Below are 26,569 nucleotides of genomic sequence, written 5' to 3'. Positions count from 1 at the left end.
TGTTCATCCCTGTTCAGTTAAATGATGGGAAGGACTCTGTTCTCGCTCGAGTGTGTGTGAACAACGGTAAGAGCTTCATCAGCGAAGCCATGTTTCGCCAACTCCCAAAAGATCCAGCCATTCCCACCTTCAAGCTGATAGACAAATGGGAAATGGACCTGGAGGCACCTAATTCCAAACATCTCCTGCCAAGCAGGTGTATGCTCAAAATCTCCATTGGCAACAAGAGCATAGTCCACAATTGTTGGGTCGTGCGAGACGTCCCTGCCGCCTTTTACTTAGGCAGTGACATTCTCAATCGCTTTGCCATTAGTTTGGACCTAATAAACTTCAAAGCTTGGTCCCGATTAGCGGATAATCCCATGGGCTTTGATGATCCAGAAAAGGCATTTAGGTCAGCTCAATTGCTACCTTATGCAGTTGAAATTCAGATCAAAGAGGAAGTCACCATGCCCGAAAGGACTCGACAATTCTCCCTGGAAGTGAAAGTTAAAAGAGGACAACATTTGAAAAACCCTGATGCTTACATACATTTAAACGCTTCTCTCCAACAGCAAGGGTTAGGGGTAAACCCAACTCCATTAGTCAACATAGAACAGGACACCATTCCAATAGAGGTGGATAACAGCGACTTAAAGAGTATTACTCTAGCCGCAGGCACCATTATTGGAATGGCGGTTGATGACCGACATTTTTCCATAGACTTAGGTAATGAACTGTTAGGGCCAATCCCCCAGGACTGCTTTGACAGTGACAGTGATGACAATACAACACCAGACAGGATTTTTACCCGGCATGGGGGGAACTTCCTGGTGTACACTTCCTGCCCTTATGGTAAGGAAGATGTGACTTGTGACTTCAGTAGGGATGAGGTGATTTTCCAGGTACATGAGGGCTGCCTTTCCCACCTGAAGCCTCCGGTCCAAATCAGCACTCTGACCAGGGACTTCTCCACCCAGCTGGAGGAGGCCGCGGAAATAGCCAAACCAGAAGTCTTTCCAGGCTTCAGGCAGATGGTGGAAGAGAGAGTCAACCTAGCTGATGCCTGTGTGACTCTGGAGCAAAAGCAAAAGTTGAAACAAGTTTTCTTGGATTTCCAAGATCTCTTTGCGGTAGACTCATATGACTGTGGTCGCACTGACATCCACACAACAACAATCCCCACGGACCCTGGCATGACTCCTGTGTTTGGGAAGCAATATCGCTTGCCTCTCGCATCAATGGAGTCCCTTACTGAAATAATTAAGAACCTTGAGTCCCGGGGAATAATCCGTCCAGTCCACAGCACCTTCAATAATCCGGTGCTGGGAATATTGAAGCCAAACGGCCAGTGGAGACTCTGCGCCGACCTCAGGGAGCTCAACAAACGGGTCCATACTTCCCGATGGCCTCTGCCCTACATTGACCAAGGGCTGGCCCAGATCCAGGGGTCACAGGTATTCACTGCAATAGACCTGACCAATGGATACTGGACTGTGCCTGTCAGTAGGGAGGACCAATACAAGCTGGCTTTTACCTTTGGGGGCCAGCAGTACACATGGACCCGGACTCCCTTCGGATACCTCAACTCCGGCAATGAATTCAACATTTTTCTACACAAGGCCATGCCCGACTTGGGTGCAAGGGGTAACCTGGCTTATGTAGATGATGTCCTCATCAAAAGCTCAACTGTTGAGGAACACATAGCGGAGATCCGTTATGTTCTGACACAGTTGAGGGCCGCCGGAGCAAAACTTTCCTTTCAGAAAGCACAGTGGTGTAGAACCCGTGTTAATTTCTTGGGGCATGAGATTACTCCTCAGGGCCTCTGTCCCCAGGAAAAGAAAGTGGAAGCACTTCAGAAACTGAAAGACCCCACAACGCTGCGGGAACTAAGGAGCCTCCTTGGACTGACTAATTACAGCAGAAAGTTCATTGAGGGCTACGCAGAGATCACCAGACCGCTGATTCATCTCCTGAAGGGGGGGGTCAAGTGGGAATAGGGTCCAGAACAAGCCGAGGCAGTAAAACAACTCAAAAGAAGCCTCTCACAAGCGCCTTGCCTAGCTTACCCGGTCAGAAACAAGGAGTTCTTCCTGGAGACAGGGTTCTCTAATACGTGCTTGACGGCAGTATTATACCAAAAGCATGACAAGGTCAATAAAGTAATCTCCTATGCGAGCAAAACTTTATCCTCTGTGGAGGAAAAATTCAACGATTGTGAGAAGGCACTCCTGGCAACGGTGTGGGCATTGAAGAATTACCGCCCGTTTATCCAGGGGGAACACATCATAGTGGAGACTCCACACCAGCCTCTGCAATATCTCCAAAGTGACAGAATCCGGGCCGGAAATGTGAGTAATTCCCGAATTACTTCCTGGATTCTGTCAATGCAAGGCTTTCCTGTGGAGGTCAGATATGGCCAAAACAAGAAGAGTCCCCTCGCGCAAGGTCTGGCTGACTTGCATGATTGTGCCAGAGAAAACTGTCTCGAGGACGAAAGTCTAAAAATCAAGGACAACACGGAGGCATACCTTAATTCCCCACACAAAGTCTTTGAAGAGGACAAGTGTGAGGGAATGCCCACTGTCTATGTGGATGGATGCTCTTACCATGTTGACAACAACGGGGAGAAAGAACTGGTGGCTGGCGTAGGGAATGCAGGGGTGAATGAGTCCCCAGAACTCTCCGCTGGATACAAAATTGGTCCCCGAAGTAGTCAGGTGGCAGAATTGATGGCTGTGCATCAGGCCATCCTCACTGCTGTCCAGCATCAACTCCACGAACTGGTCATAATCACAGATTCGGATTATGTACGGAACGGGTTCGTGGAGCACCTGGTTAATTGGAAAACCAGAGGCATGTTATGTGCTAACAACAAACCCTTGAAACATGGGAAGTTGATCCAAAACATTGATGATCTGGTCACATCGAATGGGATGACCATCTACTGGAAAAAGATTAAGGGTCATTCCAAAGTAGAGGGATCAGACAAAACTGGAAATGACTTAGCTGATCAGCTGGCCAAAACTGGAGCCATCCAAGGGGATCTAATTGAGATTGAGTCCCTGTTGGGGGAAATCCAGGTCACTGCCATCACTAGGTCCCAGACAAATGCTCACAACGACCTTTCAATTGCACAATGGAGCAAGGAGACCCCTGATGCTGATTTGATCACTGCTCAGAAGGGGGATCCAATTATTGGTAAATTTTACCAGCACCTTGAGGACCCTGAGAACTTTCCCCTGACGGATACCGATTACATTGGGAAAGAGGACCTAAGAGTGTTGATGAAATGTCCAAAAATGTTCCGGATTCAAGACGGTTTGCTGGTAAGGAAATCCAAAGCTGGCCACGATCAGTGGGTGGTTCCTACCTCATTCCGAAGCCTGATGTTAAGTCACGCCCATGATGCGGCCACCGCCGGTCATAGGGGGTTTCACACAACATTGGAAATCTTAAGAGAGGTTGCATACTGGCCACACATGGGGCAGGACCTCGACCAATACTTGAAGGGGTGTCTTGTGTGTGCACAATTTCAGCCATCATCCCTCACGCACCGTGCGCCTCTCCAAAAGAGGGGGATGACACTGCCATGGTCAGATTTACAAATCGACTTTGTAGGCCCTGTGATTCGCTCGGCTAGGGGGAATAAGTACATGTTGACTGTGACATGCTTGTTTACCAAGTGGGTGGAATGTCTCCCAGCCCCAAATTGCAAGGCAGAAACTGCAGCTGCCTTGATGATTAACCACATCTTTTCCCGTTTTGGTCTACCTCAAAGGATTGAGTCAGACAGAGGTAGCCACTTCACCAGTGAAGTAATGACAAAGATGTGGGAGATACTGGGGGTCAAAAGGAAGTTGCATATTGCTTATCGGCCAGCTTCTTCTGGGGCAGTAGAGAGATATAACCGGACAATTGTGAGCATATTAAAGAAGTTTGTGGCAGATTCTGGGCCAAGTTGGGATATCCGATTACCGCTGGTCCTAATGGCCATCAGATCTACCCCTTCATCTGCAACCAAAATGTCACCATTTGAGTTGATGACTGGACGCAAGATGGTGCTTCCTCAGCATTTGCTCTACAGGACCCAAGAGCAGACACTGATAAATGCCTCCACTACTCATGAGTATGTGGAGAATTTAAGGAAACACCTTCAACATGCTTTTGCTTATGCTCAGCGGAATCTAGAAAGATCAGCTGATAGCATGAAGACCCACTATGACCTGAAAACTTCCAGGAAGGAATACCAGGTGGGAGACCGGGTCTATCTATACAACTTCCAAAGGAACCAGGCCAAGCAGCGCAAATTTTTGCCTACATGGAAGGGACCATTCGAGATCATAGACAAAATCTCCCCTGTGGCCTACAAAATCCACATCCCCAAAGGTCCTTTGGCAGCGGGGGAAGACAAGTGGGTCCACATAAACCAGTTGAAATGTTGCCATCCCAGGCACACTCTGCAACAACTGGAGGAATCCTCTGGAATCCTAGCGGGTACTGTCTCAGACTAATTCAGTTCCAACCATAAAACATACCACATCTAGTCTCTAAAATATTGTGATTTGCATGAAACTGTCTCTTAGTTGTACTGTTTTTTTTTCAAAATAAGAATGTAATGTTTTGTTATGATGAAATGCATATGCTGCCCCACTATCTCAACAGTGGTGGAAAAAGTCTATGAGTAGGTATTGCCGCTCTTCCTTTGTCGTCCTAGGAGAAAGAAAACCTGAAGACGGGCCAAGGAGGGCGATCCGGAGACCGGGAACGAAGATCCAATGGGCCCAGTGAACCGCCCAATATTCACATCAGGACTGGCGAGGAGAACCGATCGATCCGACCGGATGGAGGAAAAGATGCTGAACTGTGCCATCTATGGGAAGAAGATGAGGAAACATCCCAGGTCTTGCGAGTCCCATTCGTGAAATAGAATGGCCATCGCAAGAGGGGGGCTTGTGGGATGTATTTACCCATGCATCCGAGCCCTACCTCAAAACTGTGCAGTACTGACATGGAAAACCTCATGATGGCCAGAGCTTCCCAGAAAATGCACAGGGAAATGCATGAAGAATAGGCTGCCACTCATTTTTGCCGATGTTATGGGCACAGAAGGACACTGCCTAAAACCACCATTGGACTACCCACACAGTAGTCTGAAACCATTGGGAATGGCAATGCTGATTGCCAAAAGCAAACCCATAACTGTTGGGAATTCATTTCTTAAATCCCAAAAAGGGGTGCAGTACCAGTACTCACCACTATCCAAAAGCCGGCATTTTAAAACAACACCAGATTTTACTTTTTGCAAAACTGAATAAATGAACCCAAAACATGCCAAAGAAAGACTTACTGAGAGGTGGATCCAATGTAAAGTTATATTCTGAAGTGACTTGAAGGTTTATAACAAGACTGGCTGACCTGTGGATTTCAGCAGTTTAAGTAAATTTGGACTGGAAGACACTAAAATCGAAAATGTTTAGATTAAATGAGTGACCTATGTTTGGTGTCACATGCCTTTGTAACTGTTGAAATGTCATAGTTTTGCACTTAGAATCAGCCTTCTAGCTGCATATGTGAAAATGTTTAGTTTTATTTGAATGCAGAAACTGGGGAACAGAAATGACAGCTTAAAGAGATTCCAATTTGCCTGGCAACTACCCCCATCAGGAGTGAAACTTGAGTCACAGCTGTGTTCCCAGGCCTAGCTGCCCTTTTGCTGCTCACACTAAGGATATGCCATCTATCTGATAATTGAATTACCTGTGCTCTGCAGGAAAGTGAACAAAGCCCTGTCCTTGCTCAGGCAAAGGTTTTATTGGCAGGAGTCGTAAATGGTCGTAAAAAGTGGCTTCCTCCTGAGGAAAGGGGAGGGGCACTGCCTGTGAGAGCAAGCTGGCTTGGCAGAACTGGAAAGACCAGTATTTCTACCTTGTGCTGAGAGGAAACCACACCCCTTTGTAGCCAGAATATTGTTTAGAAAAAGATGAATAACTCATAGTACAGACATGTGAAAATTTTATAAATGACACTATAATTCTTGTGATTTTTCTGCCCACATTTTAAGAGGTTTTTCGACCCGGTGGCGTGTTCGGGGGGTGTCAGCGGAAAAGTGGATATTACTCTAAATGTATGCATGTTAAAAATCTGAAACTTCATCAGTTAATGTCCCTACTCCCTGCACACATGTATGTAAAGTTGGGTCAATGTCAGAAATTGAAAAATCAGTTAAAAAGTGAAATATGTGCCATTTCTGAATGCAAGCTCTTAGAAACAGCAGATTTGGACAGAGACATGGCTAAATTCAGCCACACCATGTATATGTAATTTCAAGCAACTGTGTAACTGTGAAATATGTCTTTTATTATCAAATATAGAATGTGTGCAATCTGACAGAGGAGTGTCCTATCTGCAAGCCATAAAATGACATCCCTCTGACTCACAGTTCATTCCCCAATCAAATGATAAATGGAAGTTTGACCAATTAGAAGCTGAGAGAGAGGTAGGGTCAGTGATGCTAGAACACACCCACATTCTAAACACATAAAAGCAGACAGACAGGACAGATAGGGACCTTCAAAATCCATCTGCCGCTGGAAGCTCTGCCGGAAAAATCCATACTTTACCTCCATCAAACCTCCAGAGAGCCAAACTAGAGACTTCAATCTATCCAGAACTAGAGACCCAGACCAGAGAACCAGAGAGAGCTGACCCAGATCACTGTGAAGTGCAGAGACCAGAGGCGAGTCTAAAACCCTGACCAGATCCGTGATGAGGCCCATTTCACTCAAGAATATAGTGTGAGTACCTAGAAAACTGTGCAGAACCAATCTCCTAGTTAAAATAATATAATTCAATCCATTTTTAACCTAAGTAGAACTGCAGCTTAGCAATTGTGTTATCCTGCCATCATTTTTAAAGCTGAAAAAGTGTGCGTTTAAAATTTCAAATCTGAAAAACGACCTTCACAAAATCGCTCATATCTCCGCGACCGTTTGTGCTAGAGACTTGCAGTAACTTTCATTTTGAAGCTGAGATCCTAGGCTTTCCTAGGACCCCAAAACGATAGAGATAGTCATTGTGGTTCCTCTGTAATAGCGCTCGGCGCATCCGCAAATTTTGCCGCAATTTGCAAATTTCTCCACATGTAAAATCAGCTGCTGCTTGCCTTCCATTTGCCAGAAATTCGTTTAACCTGCTAATCATTCCTGAATCATTGCTAGTGTGAGCCTGGACTAATATTAACTAGATACCACTCACCCTGAACCTCTGAAAGGGAATTAAAAGTATTTTAGCATATTTTTCAATTCATTGCCAGCACATATCAAAGCAATTTGGGCCTGTGTTTTCAAATTTATGTAGTCTAAGCTTGCTGGATTGAACTGAATTACAGTTGATTGCATTTCTGAGAACTGTGTGCTTCCTTCCATTTCCTTGCCTTGCATCAAGGGGTGAAGGGGATTGCCAGAGAAAAGTGATTACATTGTTTTGCTGAAATCATATTGAGTATTTCTATACTGCATTTCATTCATTCAACCTTGCATCCATTTGAACTCTATAAAGCATTCTCTATCACATTATACTTTTGTTCCTATTTACCAGTGTGCTACCTTATCCATTTCATGTCAACTCATTAGTGATTATAAGAAGTGTGCTAGTGCCAGATTCTCCGTTGTTGATCTTTATCATATCAGATTAAGTGTGCTATTCAATTATTAATTTATTATAAAGTGTGATATATATATATTTTAAATTATCAAATAAACCTTTTAAACTTGCAAAACAGAACTACTTCTTGGCTCAGTGGGGTCAGGGGGATTCCAAGAGAGGGGTGTTATATAGGGGTAGTCATCCAGAACGCATGAACTGGACATAAAGTTATATCAATAAGGGTTTTCATTCAGTATTATAGACTAGGCGTTGACTTAGCTGTAGTGTTGAATTGAATCCTCTTACAAATTGGGGGCTCGTCCGGGATGTTGGGTTAGATTTACCACTTGTGCAGCTTAATACAGCGTGCCAGCTGACCAGATACACATATCCAGTCGGATCACCACGCTGCATTACGCTGTGAAGCATTCCTCAAAAGGGACACTCCAAGAAAAGTTCTGTTCTGCAAAAATAAAATACAAACTTCTGTAAGTCAGGACAGAGACCAATCTCTAGAGTGACGACCTTAGTAGACATGAAAATAGCCAGAGAGCACCTCTTGCATAAGCTATTTGTGAGAGGTGAATGGACCGAACAGGGCCAGGATGTGTGGTTGCAGGCCATCACACAACAGGTCACTGAAACAGGGTCAGATATATATAGAGATCAGGGTCCCTTACATGTGGCCCTGAGTGAACTATATATGGCTCCTAAAGCCAAAGAGGAACACAATAAGATTGCCAGGATAGCAGCATACCTGTACCTATATATGGGAGACATGCAGGATAGATGTGCTGAAAGCCAAAATCTGGCAAATAGGCAACAGATGGCGTTAGAGAAGGTCCAATCTGACCTGGTCTCTTCTGAGCAGAGGCTGCAGAGGAGCCAGGAGTCAGAAGATGATAGTAGGCAGCACATCATTAAAATAAAGAAGGATATGGATGTGCTGCAACAGGAAAAGGTAGAACAGGATACCAGATTTCTGGCCTTGCAGAAGGAATACCAAGAAGGTTTGGACTCCCTACTGCAAAACCAGAAAAAGCTGGAGCAACAACTGGACTTCAACAGGGTATGTGCTGAGCAGGTAGTCACCCTGCAAGGCCACCTAGATAGAGTGAAGGCAGAGAGCAACAAACTAATTCTGAAAGACCTGGATACCCAGGCAGAGTTTGATCAGGAGCGCCAGAATGCTGGTGCCTTCCAAAGGCAAAGGGACGACCTGGCGGCACAGATGCAGGCTCTTAGTCAGGAAAGGGATACCTTAGGCCAGGAAGTCTGCCATTTAAAAAGAAAAATGGAAGAAAATCACCTGGCCCACCAGGGACTGGGTGACCTCCAAAAAGAACACCAGAACTTGCTAGAGCACACCAGGAGGGTGGAGGATGCTCTAGCAAGAAAGGAGCAGGCCAATAGGGACACAGCTCAGGAGGTAACCCTCCTGCAGCAAAGACTGGCCCAGTTCTCCAGGACCAACCAGGAAGCACAGAGGGAAAATGAGGCCCTCTGTGAACACAATGATAGGCTCCAACAACAGGTAGCGATGCAGGAGAAACTGATAGAGTCGAGTAAGGCCTTAACAGAGGAACTGAAAGCACAAATGCAGGCTCTTGCATTGCAACAGGGAGCAGGGGCGGATAGAGATGAGGTCCGCTGGGAAAGAGAGACTCCTGACCATAACCGCAGGAGCCCTAACCCCAGGGGCCTTCATCTACCCCAGTCCCTGGACTCTACCACCCCCATGTCCCCTGGCGCACATGAGCACAGGGATGGCAGATTACTATCCAGCTAAGAGTATGGGGCTCATAGGCCAGTACCACTCAGGAATGGAGGGGTGGGCATCCGGGTATGGGCACCCAAGTACAGTACAGTTCAATGGGGAACCCCAGGAGAGTAGGCCCATTAAGGGCATCCTGAAAACCTCTGCCCAGTTAGGTCAGTGGGGGGGGGTACCCATCAAATCCTGGCAGCAAGGAGGAATCTGAAGACTCCTCTGAACTGCGCAGGACACAGGAGACCAGGTCCCCACATTCTGCCAGCCATTCCCAGGCTCGCAGAATCCGGGAAAACCTGGAAGAACAGACGGGAACCTCTGGGAGCAGTGCCTCTGAGTCCGAGGAAGAATGGACAAGGGTTACCCGAACCAAAAAGGCCAATAAGGCAAAAAGGGCCTTGCTTAAGGACCCCTTAAAGCAGATTAAGGCGATCAGGAGCGTCATCACGCCTTACCATAAGAACGCTAAGTATTCTGTTTGGGAGCACTTAGAGTTGTTTGAACAAATGATGGAGACTTTCCATTTGAAGGACAGCCAAAGCTGTATTCAATATGTAAAGTGGACATTCTCCCCGGAATACTCCAGTTTCTTTGCGGGGCTGGAGGACCAAAATCATTTAAGATGGTCCACCTATAAGGCGGCCATCTTGAAACATTTTTCTGTTCACAGAAATCCTCAAGAGGCTCGCAAGGCAGCCTACAATTTGCAATGTGGGGAGGATCAGGCCCCACAAGAATTTGTGCAGGAGTTAAAGCGTGCTTTTGCACAGACCACAAGAAGGGTGCGCACGGATAGCAGGGAATTTATTCATACGTTTTTCCATGCCTTGCCCAAATATATCATGACCCAGCTCGTGAGGGATTTTCACGAGAAAAGATCTTTAGACTGGGTCATTGAACAGGCTACCCGGATCTATGAGGTGCAGAAACCGATAGATAGCAAAAGTAATGCCCAGAAAAACCCCAAAGCCAACAGCACCCCTGCTGCTGCCAAGGTGGCAGAGGTAAAGGTCACCCCCGTTTTGGATTTGGAGATGGGGGGGCCTAAAAACCTGCCTGCACCTAATAATGCTAGGCCCAGGAGGTCCTCGGGCCAGTCACAGACAGGGAGCCAAGGAGGCAGCCCCACAAATGGGGTCCCTCGCTCTCCTGATTATGTAAGTCCCCGTTACAAGGGAAATCGACCCATCCTGCGTTATGTGTGGACTCCTCCAGCCCAAGGGGGGGGATCCAGCCAAGCACCTAACCCAGGGAACTTCCCTCCAAACTTCCCACAGGAGGGCAGAAATTTACCAAACCCTGGGCAGAACTTTTTCCCCAGATATCCACCCGACTTTCAGCCCCAAAACCATCCATCCTTCTTTCCCCAATTCCCTGAGCCCAGACCACTGAATCCGGGAGAGGGGAGGCCAAGGGTGGAGGGGTACCCAAATCTTCCCAACCCGGGGTATTACCAGAGGAGGGACAGCTACCCTTCCCGGGATCGGCCCAGGGGAGAAAACAGGGCCCCGTATCAGCCTGAGCGGGTTTCCCAGTTAGAGCGCCAGGTTCAAAACATGGCGCGGGACCTGGGTCACATACTGAGGGCTCAGCAGAACCCTCAGATCGGCGTGCCGGCGCAGAACGCACCCAACTCTGGACCTGGTGCTCCAGAACAATGATGGGGGCAGCACCCCGATAACTCACCGGTTCCCAGGGAGGAGGCACAAAGGGAAGGGGGGTGTAAAGCCTTGGAGGAAGCTTCCTTCCTCACTTGTAAACAGCCCATGGAAACCCAGGAACCGGAAACAAAATCTCTTGCCCCTGAAAGTCTGCCTCCTAAGGAGCAGAGGGGGGGTAGGAGAAACAAAAGACCCAAACGGACTCAGTTTGAGGAGGAGGTACAGATCTTCCAATTTGAGGGAGAGGGATCCTCAGAGGATCCTGGGGAAAGGATCTTCTCCTTCAGAGAGGGGGGAACTCCTCCCAAAGAAAAATGGGTGCCTAGGGATGCAAATCCAGACTGGGGAGATGTGGAGACTGAGCTACCGCCGCCCACCATCTCATCCCAGAACCAACAGCAAGAAAATCCCCTGGTTCAAACCCATCCTGGGGACTGCCTCCAAAAAGGGGGGGGGCAGCCCAGAACCGGAACCAGGGGAACCCACAATGGCTCTGATCTCCAGTTGCCAACTTTTTCTTTCAGATTCCCAAGACTCTCCACAGAATTCTGCCCAAATCTCTTCGCTATCGATGTCCAAAACCAGAAAGTTAGCCCACCAGTTGTCCAAAAATGTGCATTATCTGTGCCCCCTTGAGGAGAAGGAGGGAAGATATTATGCCCCGGTACAAGTACAGGGGCAGGGTACAATCTCGGCACTGGTGGACACTGGATCTCAAGCTACCCTTCTGTCCAGAAGGGCCTTTGACGAACTGAATGCAGGAAGGGGAGAGAATTACCAAATTCCTCTCACCTCTCTTCCGGGACAACTACAGAACTTTGACGGGAAGGAAATTCCCGTTGAGGGGACTGCAGACTTGGACATTAAAATTGGGCGACATAAGTTGAAACACCCGGTCATAGTTGTGACCCCAGAGGGCACCCCTTGTTTACTAGGGAATGACCTCCTGAGAAGGTTGTCACCCCTAATAGATTGTGTAAACAAGGTCCTCTGGACCCAGACTAGCCGACCAATAAAATTAAAACAGAGTGTCAACCATGTTAGTTTAAACGGCACCTGCCACATGGTTGAACAAAAATCTGACCAAGTAGAATTTCACTTCCAGAATAGCCAAATTCCAGACGTGACAGTAATAGCAGTAGGACAACAGACTGGTGATGGGGGGTCCTCTCTATTTCTGAAAATCAACCTTCCTTCCAGTCTAAAGTGGTACTCCACGCTGGAAGGAAACACTCTGAGATTCTATACTAACCCACAATCAGAAACTCCCACTCCTATAGTCCAGAAAGATGTGAAATCAGCTCAGAGCCTGGCTGATATTCAGCAAATTGGAGAGCAGTTGTTCATCCCTGTTCAGTTAAATGATGGGAAGGACTCTGTTCTCGCTCGAGTGTGTGTGAACAACGGTAAGAGCTTCATCAGCGAAGCCATGTTTCGCCAACTCCCAAAAGATCCAGCCATTCCCACCTTCAAGCTGATAGACAAATGGGAAATGGACCTGGAGGCACCTAATTCCAAACATCTCCTGCCAAGCAGGTGTATGCTCAAAATCTCCATTGGCAACAAGAGCATAGTCCACAATTGTTGGGTCGTGCGAGACGTCCCTGCCGCCTTTTACTTAGGCAGTGACATTCTCAATCGCTTTGCCATTAGTTTGGACCTAATAAACTTCAAAGCTTGGTCCCGATTAGCGGATAATCCCATGGGCTTTGATGATCCAGAAAAGGCATTTAGGTCAGCTCAATTGCTACCTTATGCAGTTGAAATTCAGATCAAAGAGGAAGTCACCATGCCCGAAAGGACTCGACAATTCTCCCTGGAAGTGAAAGTTAAAAGAGGACAACATTTGAAAAACCCTGATGCTTACATACATTTAAACGCTTCTCTCCAACAGCAAGGGTTAGGGGTAAACCCAACTCCATTAGTCAACATAGAACAGGACACCATTCCAATAGAGGTGGATAACAGCGACTTAAAGAGTATTACTCTAGCCGCAGGCACCATTATTGGAATGGCGGTTGATGACCGACATTTTTCCATAGACTTAGGTAATGAACTGTTAGGGCCAATCCCCCAGGACTGCTTTGACAGTGACAGTGATGACAATACAACACCAGACAGGATTTTTACCCGGCATGGGGGGAACTTCCTGGTGTACACTTCCTGCCCTTATGGTAAGGAAGATGTGACTTGTGACTTCAGTAGGGATGAGGTGATTTTCCAGGTACATGAGGGCTGCCTTTCCCACCTGAAGCCTCCGGTCCAAATCAGCACTCTGACCAGGGACTTCTCCACCCAGCTGGAGGAGGCCGCGGAAATAGCCAAACCAGAAGTCTTTCCAGGCTTCAGGCAGATGGTGGAAGAGAGAGTCAACCTAGCTGATGCCTGTGTGACTCTGGAGCAAAAGCAAAAGTTGAAACAAGTTTTCTTGGATTTCCAAGATCTCTTTGCGGTAGACTCATATGACTGTGGTCGCACTGACATCCACACAACAACAATCCCCACGGACCCTGGCATGACTCCTGTGTTTGGGAAGCAATATCGCTTGCCTCTCGCATCAATGGAGTCCCTTACTGAAATAATTAAGAACCTTGAGTCCCGGGGAATAATCCGTCCAGTCCACAGCACCTTCAATAATCCGGTGCTGGGAATATTGAAGCCAAACGGCCAGTGGAGACTCTGCGCCGACCTCAGGGAGCTCAACAAACGGGTCCATACTTCCCGATGGCCTCTGCCCTACATTGACCAAGGGCTGGCCCAGATCCAGGGGTCACAGGTATTCACTGCAATAGACCTGACCAATGGATACTGGACTGTGCCTGTCAGTAGGGAGGACCAATACAAGCTGGCTTTTACCTTTGGGGGCCAGCAGTACACATGGACCCGGACTCCCTTCGGATACCTCAACTCCGGCAATGAATTCAACATTTTTCTACACAAGGCCATGCCCGACTTGGGTGCAAGGGGTAACCTGGCTTATGTAGATGATGTCCTCATCAAAAGCTCAACTGTTGAGGAACACATAGCGGAGATCCGTTATGTTCTGACACAGTTGAGGGCCGCCGGAGCAAAACTTTCCTTTCAGAAAGCACAGTGGTGTAGAACCCGTGTTAATTTCTTGGGGCATGAGATTACTCCTCAGGGCCTCTGTCCCCAGGAAAAGAAAGTGGAAGCACTTCAGAAACTGAAAGACCCCACAACGCTGCGGGAACTAAGGAGCCTCCTTGGACTGACTAATTACAGCAGAAAGTTCATTGAGGGCTACGCAGAGATCACCAGACCGCTGATTCATCTCCTGAAGGGGGGGGTCAAGTGGGAATAGGGTCCAGAACAAGCCGAGGCAGTAAAACAACTCAAAAGAAGCCTCTCACAAGCGCCTTGCCTAGCTTACCCGGTCAGAAACAAGGAGTTCTTCCTGGAGACAGGGTTCTCTAATACGTGCTTGACGGCAGTATTATACCAAAAGCATGACAAGGTCAATAAAGTAATCTCCTATGCGAGCAAAACTTTATCCTCTGTGGAGGAAAAATTCAACGATTGTGAGAAGGCACTCCTGGCAACGGTGTGGGCATTGAAGAATTACCGCCCGTTTATCCAGGGGGAACACATCATAGTGGAGACTCCACACCAGCCTCTGCAATATCTCCAAAGTGACAGAATCCGGGCCGGAAATGTGAGTAATTCCCGAATTACTTCCTGGATTCTGTCAATGCAAGGCTTTCCTGTGGAGGTCAGATATGGCCAAAACAAGAAGAGTCCCCTCGCGCAAGGTCTGGCTGACTTGCATGATTGTGCCAGAGAAAACTGTCTCGAGGACGAAAGTCTAAAAATCAAGGACAACACGGAGGCATACCTTAATTCCCCACACAAAGTCTTTGAAGAGGACAAGTGTGAGGGAATGCCCACTGTCTATGTGGATGGATGCTCTTACCATGTTGACAACAACGGGGAGAAAGAACTGGTGGCTGGCGTAGGGAATGCAGGGGTGAATGAGTCCCCAGAACTCTCCGCTGGATACAAAATTGGTCCCCGAAGTAGTCAGGTGGCAGAATTGATGGCTGTGCATCAGGCCATCCTCACTGCTGTCCAGCATCAACTCCACGAACTGGTCATAATCACAGATTCGGATTATGTACGGAACGGGTTCGTGGAGCACCTGGTTAATTGGAAAACCAGAGGCATGTTATGTGCTAACAACAAACCCTTGAAACATGGGAAGTTGATCCAAAACATTGATGATCTGGTCACATCGAATGGGATGACCATCTACTGGAAAAAGATTAAGGGTCATTCCAAAGTAGAGGGATCAGACAAAACTGGAAATGACTTAGCTGATCAGCTGGCCAAAACTGGAGCCATCCAAGGGGATCTAATTGAGATTGAGTCCCTGTTGGGGGAAATCCAGGTCACTGCCATCACTAGGTCCCAGACAAATGCTCACAACGACCTTTCAATTGCACAATGGAGCAAGGAGACCCCTGATGCTGATTTGATCACTGCTCAGAAGGGGGATCCAATTATTGGTAAATTTTACCAGCACCTTGAGGACCCTGAGAACTTTCCCCTGACGGATACCGATTACATTGGGAAAGAGGACCTAAGAGTGTTGATGAAATGTCCAAAAATGTTCCGGATTCAAGACGGTTTGCTGGTAAGGAAATCCAAAGCTGGCCACGATCAGTGGGTGGTTCCTACCTCATTCCGAAGCCTGATGTTAAGTCACGCCCATGATGCGGCCACCGCCGGTCATAGGGGGTTTCACACAACATTGGAAATCTTAAGAGAGGTTGCATACTGGCCACACATGGGGCAGGACCTCGACCAATACTTGAAGGGGTGTCTTGTGTGTGCACAATTTCAGCCATCATCCCTCACGCACCGTGCGCCTCTCCAAAAGAGGGGGATGACACTGCCATGGTCAGATTTACAAATCGACTTTGTAGGCCCTGTGATTCGCTCGGCTAGGGGGAATAAGTACATGTTGACTGTGACATGCTTGTTTACCAAGTGGGTGGAATGTCTCCCAGCCCCAAATTGCAAGGCAGAAACTGCAGCTGCCTTGATGATTAACCACATCTTTTCCCGTTTTGGTCTACCTCAAAGGATTGAGTCAGACAGAGGTAGCCACTTCACCAGTGAAGTAATGACAAAGATGTGGGAGATACTGGGGGTCAAAAGGAAGTTGCATATTGCTTATCGGCCAGCTTCTTCTGGGGCAGTAGAGAGATATAACCGGACAATTGTGAGCATATTAAAGAAGTTTGTGGCAGATTCTGGGCCAAGTTGGGATATCCGATTACCGCTGGTCCTAATGGCCATCAGATCTACCCCTTCATCTGCAACCAAAATGTCACCATTTGAGTTGATGACTGGACGCAAGATGGTGCTTCCTCAGCATTTGCTCTACAGGACCCAAGAGCAGACACTGATAAATGCCTCCACTACTCATGAGTATGTGGAGAATTTAAGGAAACACCTTCAACATGCTTTTGCTTATGCTCAGCGGAATCTAGAAAGATCAGCTGATAGCATGAAGACCCACTATGACCTGAAAACTTCCAGGAAGGAATACCAGGTGGGAGACCGGGTCTATCTATACAACTTCCAAAGGAACCAGGCCAAGCAGCGCAAATTTTTGCCTACATGGAAGGGACCATTCGAGATCATAGACAAAATCTCCCCTGTGGCCTACAAAATCCACATCCCCAAAGGTCCTTTGGCAGCGGGGGAAGACAAGTGGGTCCACATAAACCAGTTGAAATGTTGCCATCCCAGGCACACTCTGCAACAACTGGAGGAATCCTCTGGAATCCTAGCGGGTACTGTCTCAGACTAATTCAGTTCCAACCATAAAACATACCACATCTAGTCTCTAAAATATTGTGATTTGCATGAAACTGTCTCTTAGTTGTACTGTTTTTTTTTCAAAATAAGAATGTAATGTTTTGTTATGATGAAATGCATATGCTGCCCCACTATCTCAACAGTGGTGGAAAAAGTCTATGAGTAGGTATTGCCGCTCTTCCTTTGTCGTCCTAGGAGAAAGAAAACCTGAAGACGGGCCAAGGAGGGCGATCCGGAGACCGGGAACGAAGATCCAATGGGCCCAGTGAACCGCCCAATATTCACATCAGGACTGGCGAGGAGAACCGATCGATCCGACCGGATGGAGGAAAAGATGCTGAACTGTGCCATCTATGGGAAGAAGATGAGGAAACATCCCAGGTCTTGCGAGTCCCATTCGTGAAATAGAATGGCCATCGCAAGAGGGGGGCTTGTGGGATGTATTTACCCATGCATCCGAGCCCTACCTCAAAACTGTGCAGTACTGACATGGAAAACCTCATGATGGCCAGAGCTTCCCAGAAAATGCACAGGGAAATGCATGAAGAATAGGCTGCCACTCATTTTTGCCGATGTTATGGGCACAGAAGGACACTGCCTAAAACCACCATTGGACTACCCACACAGTAGTCTGAAACCATTGGGAATGGCAATGCTGATTGCCAAAAGCAAACCCATAACTGTTGGGAATTCATTTCTTAAATCCCAAAAAGGGGTGCAGTACCAGTACTCACCACTATCCAAAAGCCGGCATTTTAAAACAACACCAGATTTTACTTTTTGCAAAACTGAATAAATGAACCCAAAACATGCCAAAGAAAGACTTACTGAGAGGTGGATCCAATGTAAAGTTATATTCTGAAGTGACTTGAAGGTTTATAACAAGACTGGCTGACCTGTGGATTTCAGCAGTTTAAGTAAATTTGGACTGGAAGACACTAAAATCGAAAATGTTTAGATTAAATGAGTGACCTATGTTTGGTGTCACATGCCTTTGTAACTGTTGAAATGTCATAGTTTTGCACTTAGAATCAGCCTTCTAGCTGCATATGTGAAAATGTTTAGTTTTATTTGAATGCAGAAACTGGGGAACAGAAATGACAGCTTAAAGAGATTCCAATTTGCCTGGCAACTACCCCCATCAGGAGTGAAACTTGAGTCACAGCTGTGTTCCCAGGCCTAGCTGCCCTTTTGCTGCTCACACTAAGGATATGCCATCTATCTGATAATTGAATTACCTGTGCTCTGCAGGAAAGTGAACAAAGCCCTGTCCTTGCTCAGGCAAAGGTTTTATTGGCAGGAGTCGTAAATGGTCGTAAAAAGTGGCTTCCTCCTGAGGAAAGGGGAGGGGCACTGCCTGTGAGAGCAAGCTGGCTTGGCAGAACTGGAAAGACCAGTATTTCTACCTTGTGCTGAGAGGAAACCACACCCCTTTGTAGCCAGAATATTGTTTAGAAAAAGATGAATAACTCATAGTACAGACATGTGAAAATTTTATAAATGACACTATAATTCTTGTGATTTTTCTGCCCACATTTTAAGAGGTTTTTCGACCCGGTGGCGTGTTCGGGGGTGTCAGCGGAAAAGTGGATATTACTCTAAATGTATGCATGTTAAAAATCTGAAACTTCATCAGTTAATGTCCCTACTCCCTGCACACATGTATGTAAAGTTGGGTCAATGTCAGAAATTGAAAAATCAGTTAAAAAGTGAAATATGTGCCATTTCTGAATGCAAGCTCTTAGAAACAGCAGATTTGGACAGAGACATGGCTAAATTCAGCCACACCATGTGAATGTAATTTCAAGCAACTGTGTAACTGTGAAATATGTCTTTTATTATCAAATATAGAATGTGTGCAATCTGACAGAGGAGTGTCCTATCTGCAAGCCATAAAATGACATCCCTCTGACTCACAGTTCATTCCCCAATCAAATGATAAATGGAAGTTTGACCAATTAGAAGCTGAGAGAGAGGTAGGGTCAGTGATGCTAGAACACACCCACATTCTAAACACATAAAAGCAGACAGACAGGACAGATAGGGACCTTCAAAATCCATCTGCCGCTGGAAGCTCTGCCGGAAAAATCCATACTTTACCTCCATCAAACCTCCAGAGAGCCAAACTAGAGACTTCAATCTATCCAGAACTAGAGACCCAGACCAGAGAACCAGAGAGAGCTGACCCAGATCACTGTGAAGTGCAGAGACCAGAGGCGAGTCTAAAACCCTGACCAGATCCGTGATGAGGCCCATTTCACTCAAGAATATAGTGTGAGTACCTAGAAAACTGTGCAGAACCAATCTCCTAGTTAAAATAATATAATTCAATCCATTTTTAACCTAAGTAGAACTGCAGCTTAGCAATTGTGTTATCCTGCCATCATTTTTAAAGCTGAAAAAGTGTGCGTTTAAAATTTCAAATCTGAAAAACGACCTTCACAAAATCGCTCATATCTCCGTGACCGTTTGTGCTAGAGACTTGCAGTAACTTTCATTTTGAAGCTGAGATCCTAGGCTTTCCTAGGACCCCAAAACGATAGAGATAGTCATTGTGGTTCCTCTGTAATAGCGCTCGGCGCATCCGCAAATTTTGCCGCAATTTGCAAATTTCTCCACATGTAAAATCAGCTGCTGCTTGCCTTCCATTTGCCAGAAATTCGTTTAACCTGCTAATCATTCCTGAATCATTGCTAGTGTGAGCCTGGACTAATATTAACTAGATACCACTCACCCTGAACCTCTGAAAGGGAATTAAAAGTATTTTAGCATATTTTTCAATTCATTGCCAGCACATATCAAAGCAATTTGGGCCTGTGTTTTCAAATTTATGTAGTCTAAGCTTGCTGGATTGAACTGAATTACAGTTGATTGCATTTCTGAGAACTGTGTGCTTCCTTCCATTTCCTTGCCTTGCATCAAGGGGTGAAGGGGATTGCCAGAGAAAAGTGATTACATTGTTTTGCTGAAATCATATTGAGTATTTCTATACTGCATTTCATTCATTCAACCTTGCATCCATTTGAACTCTATAAAGCATTCTCTATCACATTATACTTTTGTTCCTATTTACCAGTGTGCTACCTTATCCATTTCATGTCAACTCATTAGTGATTATAAGAAGTGTGCTAGTGCCAGATTCTCCGTTGTTGATCTTTATCATATCAGATTAAGTGTGCTATTCAATTATTAATTTATTATAAAGTGTGATATATATATATTTTAAATTATCAAATAAACCTTTTAAACTTGCAAAACAGAACTACTTCTTGGCTCAGTGGGGTCAGGGGGATTCCAAGAGAGGGGTGTTATATAGGGGTAGTCATCCAGAACGCATGAACTGGACATAAAGTTATATCAATAAGGGTTTTCATTCAGTATTATAGACTAGGCGTTGACTTAGCTGTAGTGTTGAATTGAATCCTCTTACAGCCACCACTGAAGAATGCAGCTGCGTGTGGGAGGCCTGGAGAATTGGGTCCTCGTCTGTCAGCCGGAAACTGCCGTCTAACTTCTTGTACATCTGGGCGTTGGCCCTCAGCTTCTCCCAACCTTTCGCGCCTTCTGGAGAGGGATGCCAGACCAGATCGTGGTGCACTTACCCAAGACCTCTGCTAGCACTCCCAACTTCCAGGGGGCTTCCTTGTGCAGAGGGACCCCCTCAAGAATTCTGCCAGGCCCTAAAGGCGGTCATGAAAGGCCTTAACGGATGCAGAGGGTTTATCGCTGTGGGCATCATCGTCCCCCCCTTTTCAAAGACCAAGGGGAATCCAGGCCCTGGGACACAGTTGTCTACGGGGTACCCCCTAAGTACGGTGCTGAAGACAGGTCCAACAGCTGTAGAGGGCGGAGCGTTGGTGGTACAGGAGGAGGTGGAAGGGTCTGAACAACCGGTAGAGCATGGACAGGGGAGAGACCAGCACTGGAACCGGCAGCGCTGGAGGAACGGGAGGAGTACCCAGAGGAGGGGGCCGGGGCAGCACGACCTGCGGGATGACCATCACTATATCCTTCAGGAGCCCCTTCATCTGAGGGCAACGCAAGAGGAAGAGGAAGTGCTCGAAGAACCGTTCCTCGCAAGCCACTGGGTCCCAGCCTTCCCAAGGCACTGAGCCTCCACTCCTGGTCAAAGCGCTGAGGTGACTGGGGCGGTAGCTGTAAGACTGTGATGGGTAGATGTATCCCTGAGGAGACCAGATGCCTGTACCATACAATCTGCTGCCGCTTCCAGAGGGAAGGGGACTGGGATCATCTTGCAAAGCCCTAGGCTGGATTCAAGATGGCCGTCGGCATGGCAGGCTCTGCCACGTGCCTCTCCCCCATTTTGAAGCCATGCGCCTGGTCGGGAGGGCTTAAAAGGCCCTGAGTTACGAGTGGCCTCATACACGGGAGAATACAGCTTGGGACTTGCACCAGAATCAGAAGCGTGAACCTCCAAGATCACTCTGGTAGGTGCTGAGCCCTCGGCCGGCCGCCCGTTAGTCGTAGCACCCTGACTTATGACCTCAGAGCGAGCCCTCAGCACCTGTGCTGGTAGCTGTGCTGGATCGTGCAGAGGACAGACTGTTGGAGGTGGCACTCGACGATCCCTTACCCCTTGGGGTTGAAGAAGAGGATGAACTTGATCGCCCTTCTGAGGACAGCCCAGTAGGGCCCCTGAGCCCCTAAGCTTGGGAGATAGTAGCCAGGATCGCCTCAGGTCTTTCCCTGGAGAGCCCGAAGGAGCCCCTGGGCCCCTCCGCTTGGGAGCCGGTAGCCTTAGAGGCTGTGAGCCTGCCAGAACCTGAATCCGTGAGAACCCCGATCCGGGGGCACCCCAGGGAAGGAGTTGCCATGCTGAGGAGCCGTGCTGAACAGAGGGCCTACCTTATCTTGGCAAGAGGTCTTGGAGACGAAGTCCTTAAGGTGGGGTGGCGGAGAAGTGTGGAAGATCTACCTTCGCTGTGACAACCGATTCTTTAATGCCCTGTGACCGAGAGCACTGCAAGCCAAACATGCGTCCCAGCGGTGGTCGGCCCCCAAACAGGACAGAGGGCATGGGGGTGCAAGGCCGTGAACAAGCTGTCGCATGAGGCACATCTCGTGAATCCTCCTGCGGCCAACATGCGACGGGGGAGGCGAGGCACTAAATGGAAGTTAAATAAGATTGAAAAAAACAAAACAGGGAGCAAAGGGAAAGCTAGAAATGTATCTCTGCACTGGCTGCCAGGTCCGACACTGTGTGGAAAAAAGGGACTAAGGTGAGGTGCTGGAGGGTGAGGCCTCGGTGGAGCGTTCCCATGCCCGAGGTCACGCCTGCACGACCTACATTAAAATGGGAAGCTCAATTCTTCCTGCCAAAGGCTCCGGTACCGTCCCCATGTTGGGGGACGCCCACAAGGATGGAGGAAAGGGGACGGGATGTAGGAGTATGGCAGCATATAAACTTCAAACATATTTCACTTAATGAGTTTAGATATACTTCTGCTCTAAACAAATATGTTTTTACTGAGATTGAAAAAAAAGTAATCGCAAAAAAAGATGTGTACCACAACTATAGATCTCGACCTTGCATGACCTTCTTTGTAAACATTAGCAAGTTGATGAACATAATCTCTAGTTGGGAAATACCAGGATAGTTTGAAAGCTGGGGCTTTGAAAGGTTTCATTCCCATTCAGAAAGAAGTTACAGTGCTTATTTCAAGGCAGGCCTAATGAACAGATGCTGTCCCGAGCGCTGAACCTATTTGGAAGACGTGGTGCTCATTGAACCTGGAAAAGTCAAAGCCCTTTACTTTCCTTTCTCTGCCAAGTGTTTACTTGAACAAAGGTTTCCTTGAAATTAGTAATGTAGACAAATACATTTTCAACTAATATGGCAACATTTGGACATTGTGCCTCTTATAACGTACATACACAAAACTTTGAGAGACTGGAGGGAATATTTATCTGGACCACTTCAAAGCAACCCTCTGAAAGTCAAAAGACTAAAAATACAACACTATTTTTTAAAGGGTCCCTTGCTTCTCCAGTACCTTATTCATCTGGCTCAGTCAAATATGTTGTTTGTTCATTAAATTCCAACGTACTCTTTCAAACAATTTCTTATCAAAAATATCAATTTATTTTCATTTTATAAAACATTTCAATAAAATACATTTATCGTCTTTTCTAAGACCAATTCTTGAACATTGTCAATATTTTAGGCACTATTATCCCAAGTAAAACATACACAACACTCTGTTACCAAGTACATTGATTCTCTGTTATTCAATTCACCAGAAGGACAAGTTTTTCAATTAGCAATCTATCATAAAACAATTACCTATCCTAACAGGATAATCAATATTCCCAGCAACGTTCTATTCATCCATAATTCTGTCATCCATACATACAATCAAACAGCAATCAACACTACCCAACATGTTTCTTTCCTTTATTGTTCATCACAAGTCTAGGAAATTCTTCAGGGGTTTTCGTACTTTAACAGTTTGTTATGTATTGACCATTATGGTCCTCTTGTAACGCAACCATACCTATCACAAATGTAAAGATCTAGAATGTCTCCTAACCTTTCAAACCAATATTTGTCACTGCATAATGGCTATAAGTAAAACATACAATGTGAAAAAGTCAGAACCCACCAAAAGAATTATGGAAAAAGCAGCAAGGGAGAAATATGCAAAAAGGCTACAGAGACAATTCACCACACTGTGCTTCATGGTACCTGATTATTGACTACAACGTGGATGGTTCCATTTGTGGTGTAAGATGGGAGGTCGCTGAGATGAAAGGTTTCATACACAACACCTTGTCCAGCAAAGGCAGCATCTCCGTGAAGAAGGATGGACATAACCTGATGAGTAGAGAAAAGGATAAAGGATCAAATTATGCAGTCGACCACATTCTGAGTTACTAAGTGCAAATTACAAGGCAAACACTTGAAATGTATATGGAAAAAAGAACTTGTGTTGAAGATGCTTTATGTCTGCCAAATCCTCCTAATGAAGGCAGTTTCTCTTTGTTGAAAGAATCATTGTCATTCCTGTGAGAAACCTGAAGTTATCTTACCCGCTAGGCCGAGGGGATCTGTCATTCAGGTGGAGAGGAAACAGCCATCGCTATTGAATCCAGTTCCTGGGGGTGGACCAGTGTGGGAGGTCTGGATGAGGGGTCCTCTGGGAGTGGAAGTGGGACACTGACAAGTGAGACGTGGTACCCCCTTTCTTATAACACCTTTTCCCCATCCTACCCCGCAGGGTATTCAGAAGTTCTAATCCCACCCTCTTTCCAACACGAACACTTTCCTACACCGTGACAGACAACGGACTAAAACCCAAGCCGTTTAACTGACATGTCCCAACATGAGGGTCAGGCAGAGTCTAGCAACTCAAAAACAAAGGGGTGATGGCTGGAAGGTTTAGACTGAATCTTAACCACTGGCATTGCTCGGGGCAACCCTCCAGACCATCGTTCTTCGCCTGCCAAGCCATTACAGAAGGGGAAAGACCATATGCAAATCAGGCATGGCCCCACCCCAAAAGAGGCAGTCCATCCCAAACTGCTAGGTCACATCCTTCTGCACGAGACCACAAGCATCCCCAAACATGTTTCGCCCTTGTTGGGGCTCATCAGTGAGGAGTAGCTTGGGTCTCTAGGCCCAGCAGGCACGGGACCCACGTCTGGGCATACCCGTCCCACTCGGGGTGACAAAGCAAAAACAAAGGGGTGATGGCTGGAAGGTTTAGACTGAATCTTAACCACTGGCATTGCTCGGGGCAGACCACCTGGCAGAGGGACTCCCAGGACCCCCCCCTTGTTAATTTGCATATTTGAGTAACTTTGGGTCTCACCCTAAGTTACTAGGGGAATCCAGACGTGGACCCCTTGCTCACTATTCTTAGAGAGGCACAGCTCCTCCCTACTGATGAGGTCCAACCAGACCGAAACACGTGTCTGGGGATGCTGTTGGTACTCTTGTTCAGAGGAGAATTGCCTAGCATTTCGGTGCTGGACTGCCCCAGGGCAGGACAAAGTGATATGTTTGGGATATTTCTTCTCTGTGAAAGATAGTGAGCTAAAGACTCTGGGTAAGTCTCTCGCAACCAGGACTAATGTCTGGCAGAGGGACTCCCAGGACCCCCCTTGTTAATTTGTTAGGTCTAGCAACTGACAAAAACTACACACACCTGACGGCCCTTTCCCTTCCCCAATGGGATAAAAGGTGGAGCACAAAAGCACACTTTGAGCAAGGATGAACGCACGAAGAAGCAGCTATTCCGGACCAGCAGTTCAAACGGAGGAGAAAGGTGGAGAGACCTGGACGGATGACGAGGAGCGAATAGCCCATGCCGTTTTCACCTCAGATCCGCAAAGCCTCTGAAAGGGAAATCATACCGGGAAGTCCAGCAGGCATATGGTGTGACAGGTGTCAATGGCACACATGGTCCTCCCGTGCTGATAGTCGAAGCGGGGAGAAGCACTTGCCACCGTGTTGCCGTCCTTGACTCCTGAGACAAAAGATTCCAACGGTTCAGCACAGCCGGTGAGTCAGAGAAGACATATGGTAAAACCGAACTGTGCTGGGCCCAAGATTGCAAGCGGCAACCTTATTGAACAAAGATCTTGTGCAAATGAAACTTTAAAGAAACCCTAATAAACGGTTCAGAAGTAAAGGGGTCAGGCATCACAGGGGCACTCATTCGAAGGACTCTGCCTGTCTAATGTATGTATCAGGTGGTGGAATCAGTATCAGGTTAGTCAGTATCAGTCTCCTTTCTCCTGGATGAATTATTTCATCCCTACTACTACAGATATCAAACCCGATAGAGCCTTTAGTGGCTACTGAGGGGTCTGATGCTCTGGCATTCAGCTTCACAAATTTTAGGATCCCCCAACTTGTATCGGTTGAGCCTCATCCCATCTGTGAAGGCATCATGAAGAAGCATACAGACACCAGATTCCAAATTCAAAACAAGCAACTTAAATGTCAGGATGGAGAAAGGCCTAACTTGCCATAGACTAAGGTGGGATTTCCCTACCTGAATAAAACTAAGGAGGAAAGTCTGAGACAAATAGTTCAATTTAGGAATCTGTCGGTGTGCAAAACCTATGCTTGTCCTCACATCTAATCTATATAAAGTGTAAGGATATCACCAACCAAGAACAATAGTGTTCAACATAAAGTTCAGAGCTTCTTCCAGCTCGTAGCTTCCTTTCAGCTCCCTCCCCCAGGTATAAAATCGTACCACACAAAAACATGCATCAGGATTCCCTTTCTTGAATTTAAGATGCAATAGTCTTTTTCAGCTCTTGGGGTCTCCTTCCCCAAGTCAGGACTCAGGGTTCCCTTCCTAAAGTTCAAAGTTGCACAGTTCACCATAACCTTGAAGTAAAATGCTTCTAGTTAGGACTCAGGGTTCTCTTCGCCAAGTTCCAAGTGTCCCACTTCAAAAGAAAAATCAAAATGTCCTTGCCTTCCACAGTTTAATTAATGTTGTTGTCAACAGTTCAAATATACAGTTTCAGTAATTTTGTAACTTTCACACATGTTGGAAATATCACTGTAAATCGGGTTTCAGTATCCTTTGTTTGTCTGTTCTTTCTAAGTCATATCTCAGCATGCTGTGGTTAGCACTTCAATGTATGATGGTTTGATTCTATTTAGCAGCAAATTTGTAGTTCA

The 26,569-nt window shown here is 46.7% G+C and overlaps 1 protein-coding gene across 9 annotated transcripts in view; it reads right to left on the bottom strand.

Annotated features, from left to right (window-relative positions):
• OGDHL (oxoglutarate dehydrogenase L) overlaps positions 1 to 26,569 on the bottom strand; it is a 2,607,259-nt gene that overhangs the window by 1,594,267 nt on the left and 986,423 nt on the right. For all 9 annotated transcript variants that reach the window (XM_069610806.1, XM_069610810.1, XM_069610809.1 and 6 more), the window contains one exon: positions 23,612 to 23,740. In XM_069610806.1, the coding sequence (XP_069466907.1) occupies positions 23,612 to 23,740 (129 nt within the window). The remainder of the gene's footprint in view (positions 1 to 23,611; positions 23,741 to 26,569) is intronic.

The sequence above is a fragment of the Ambystoma mexicanum genome, chromosome 8 (assembly GCF_040938575.1).
Source record: "Ambystoma mexicanum isolate Mex_15411 chromosome 8, UKY_AmexF1_1, whole genome shotgun sequence".
Lineage (NCBI taxonomy): Eukaryota > Metazoa > Chordata > Amphibia > Caudata > Ambystomatidae > Ambystoma > Ambystoma mexicanum.
The sequence above is the reverse complement of the archived record's forward strand: the minus strand, read 5'-3'. Positions and strand labels throughout refer to the sequence as shown.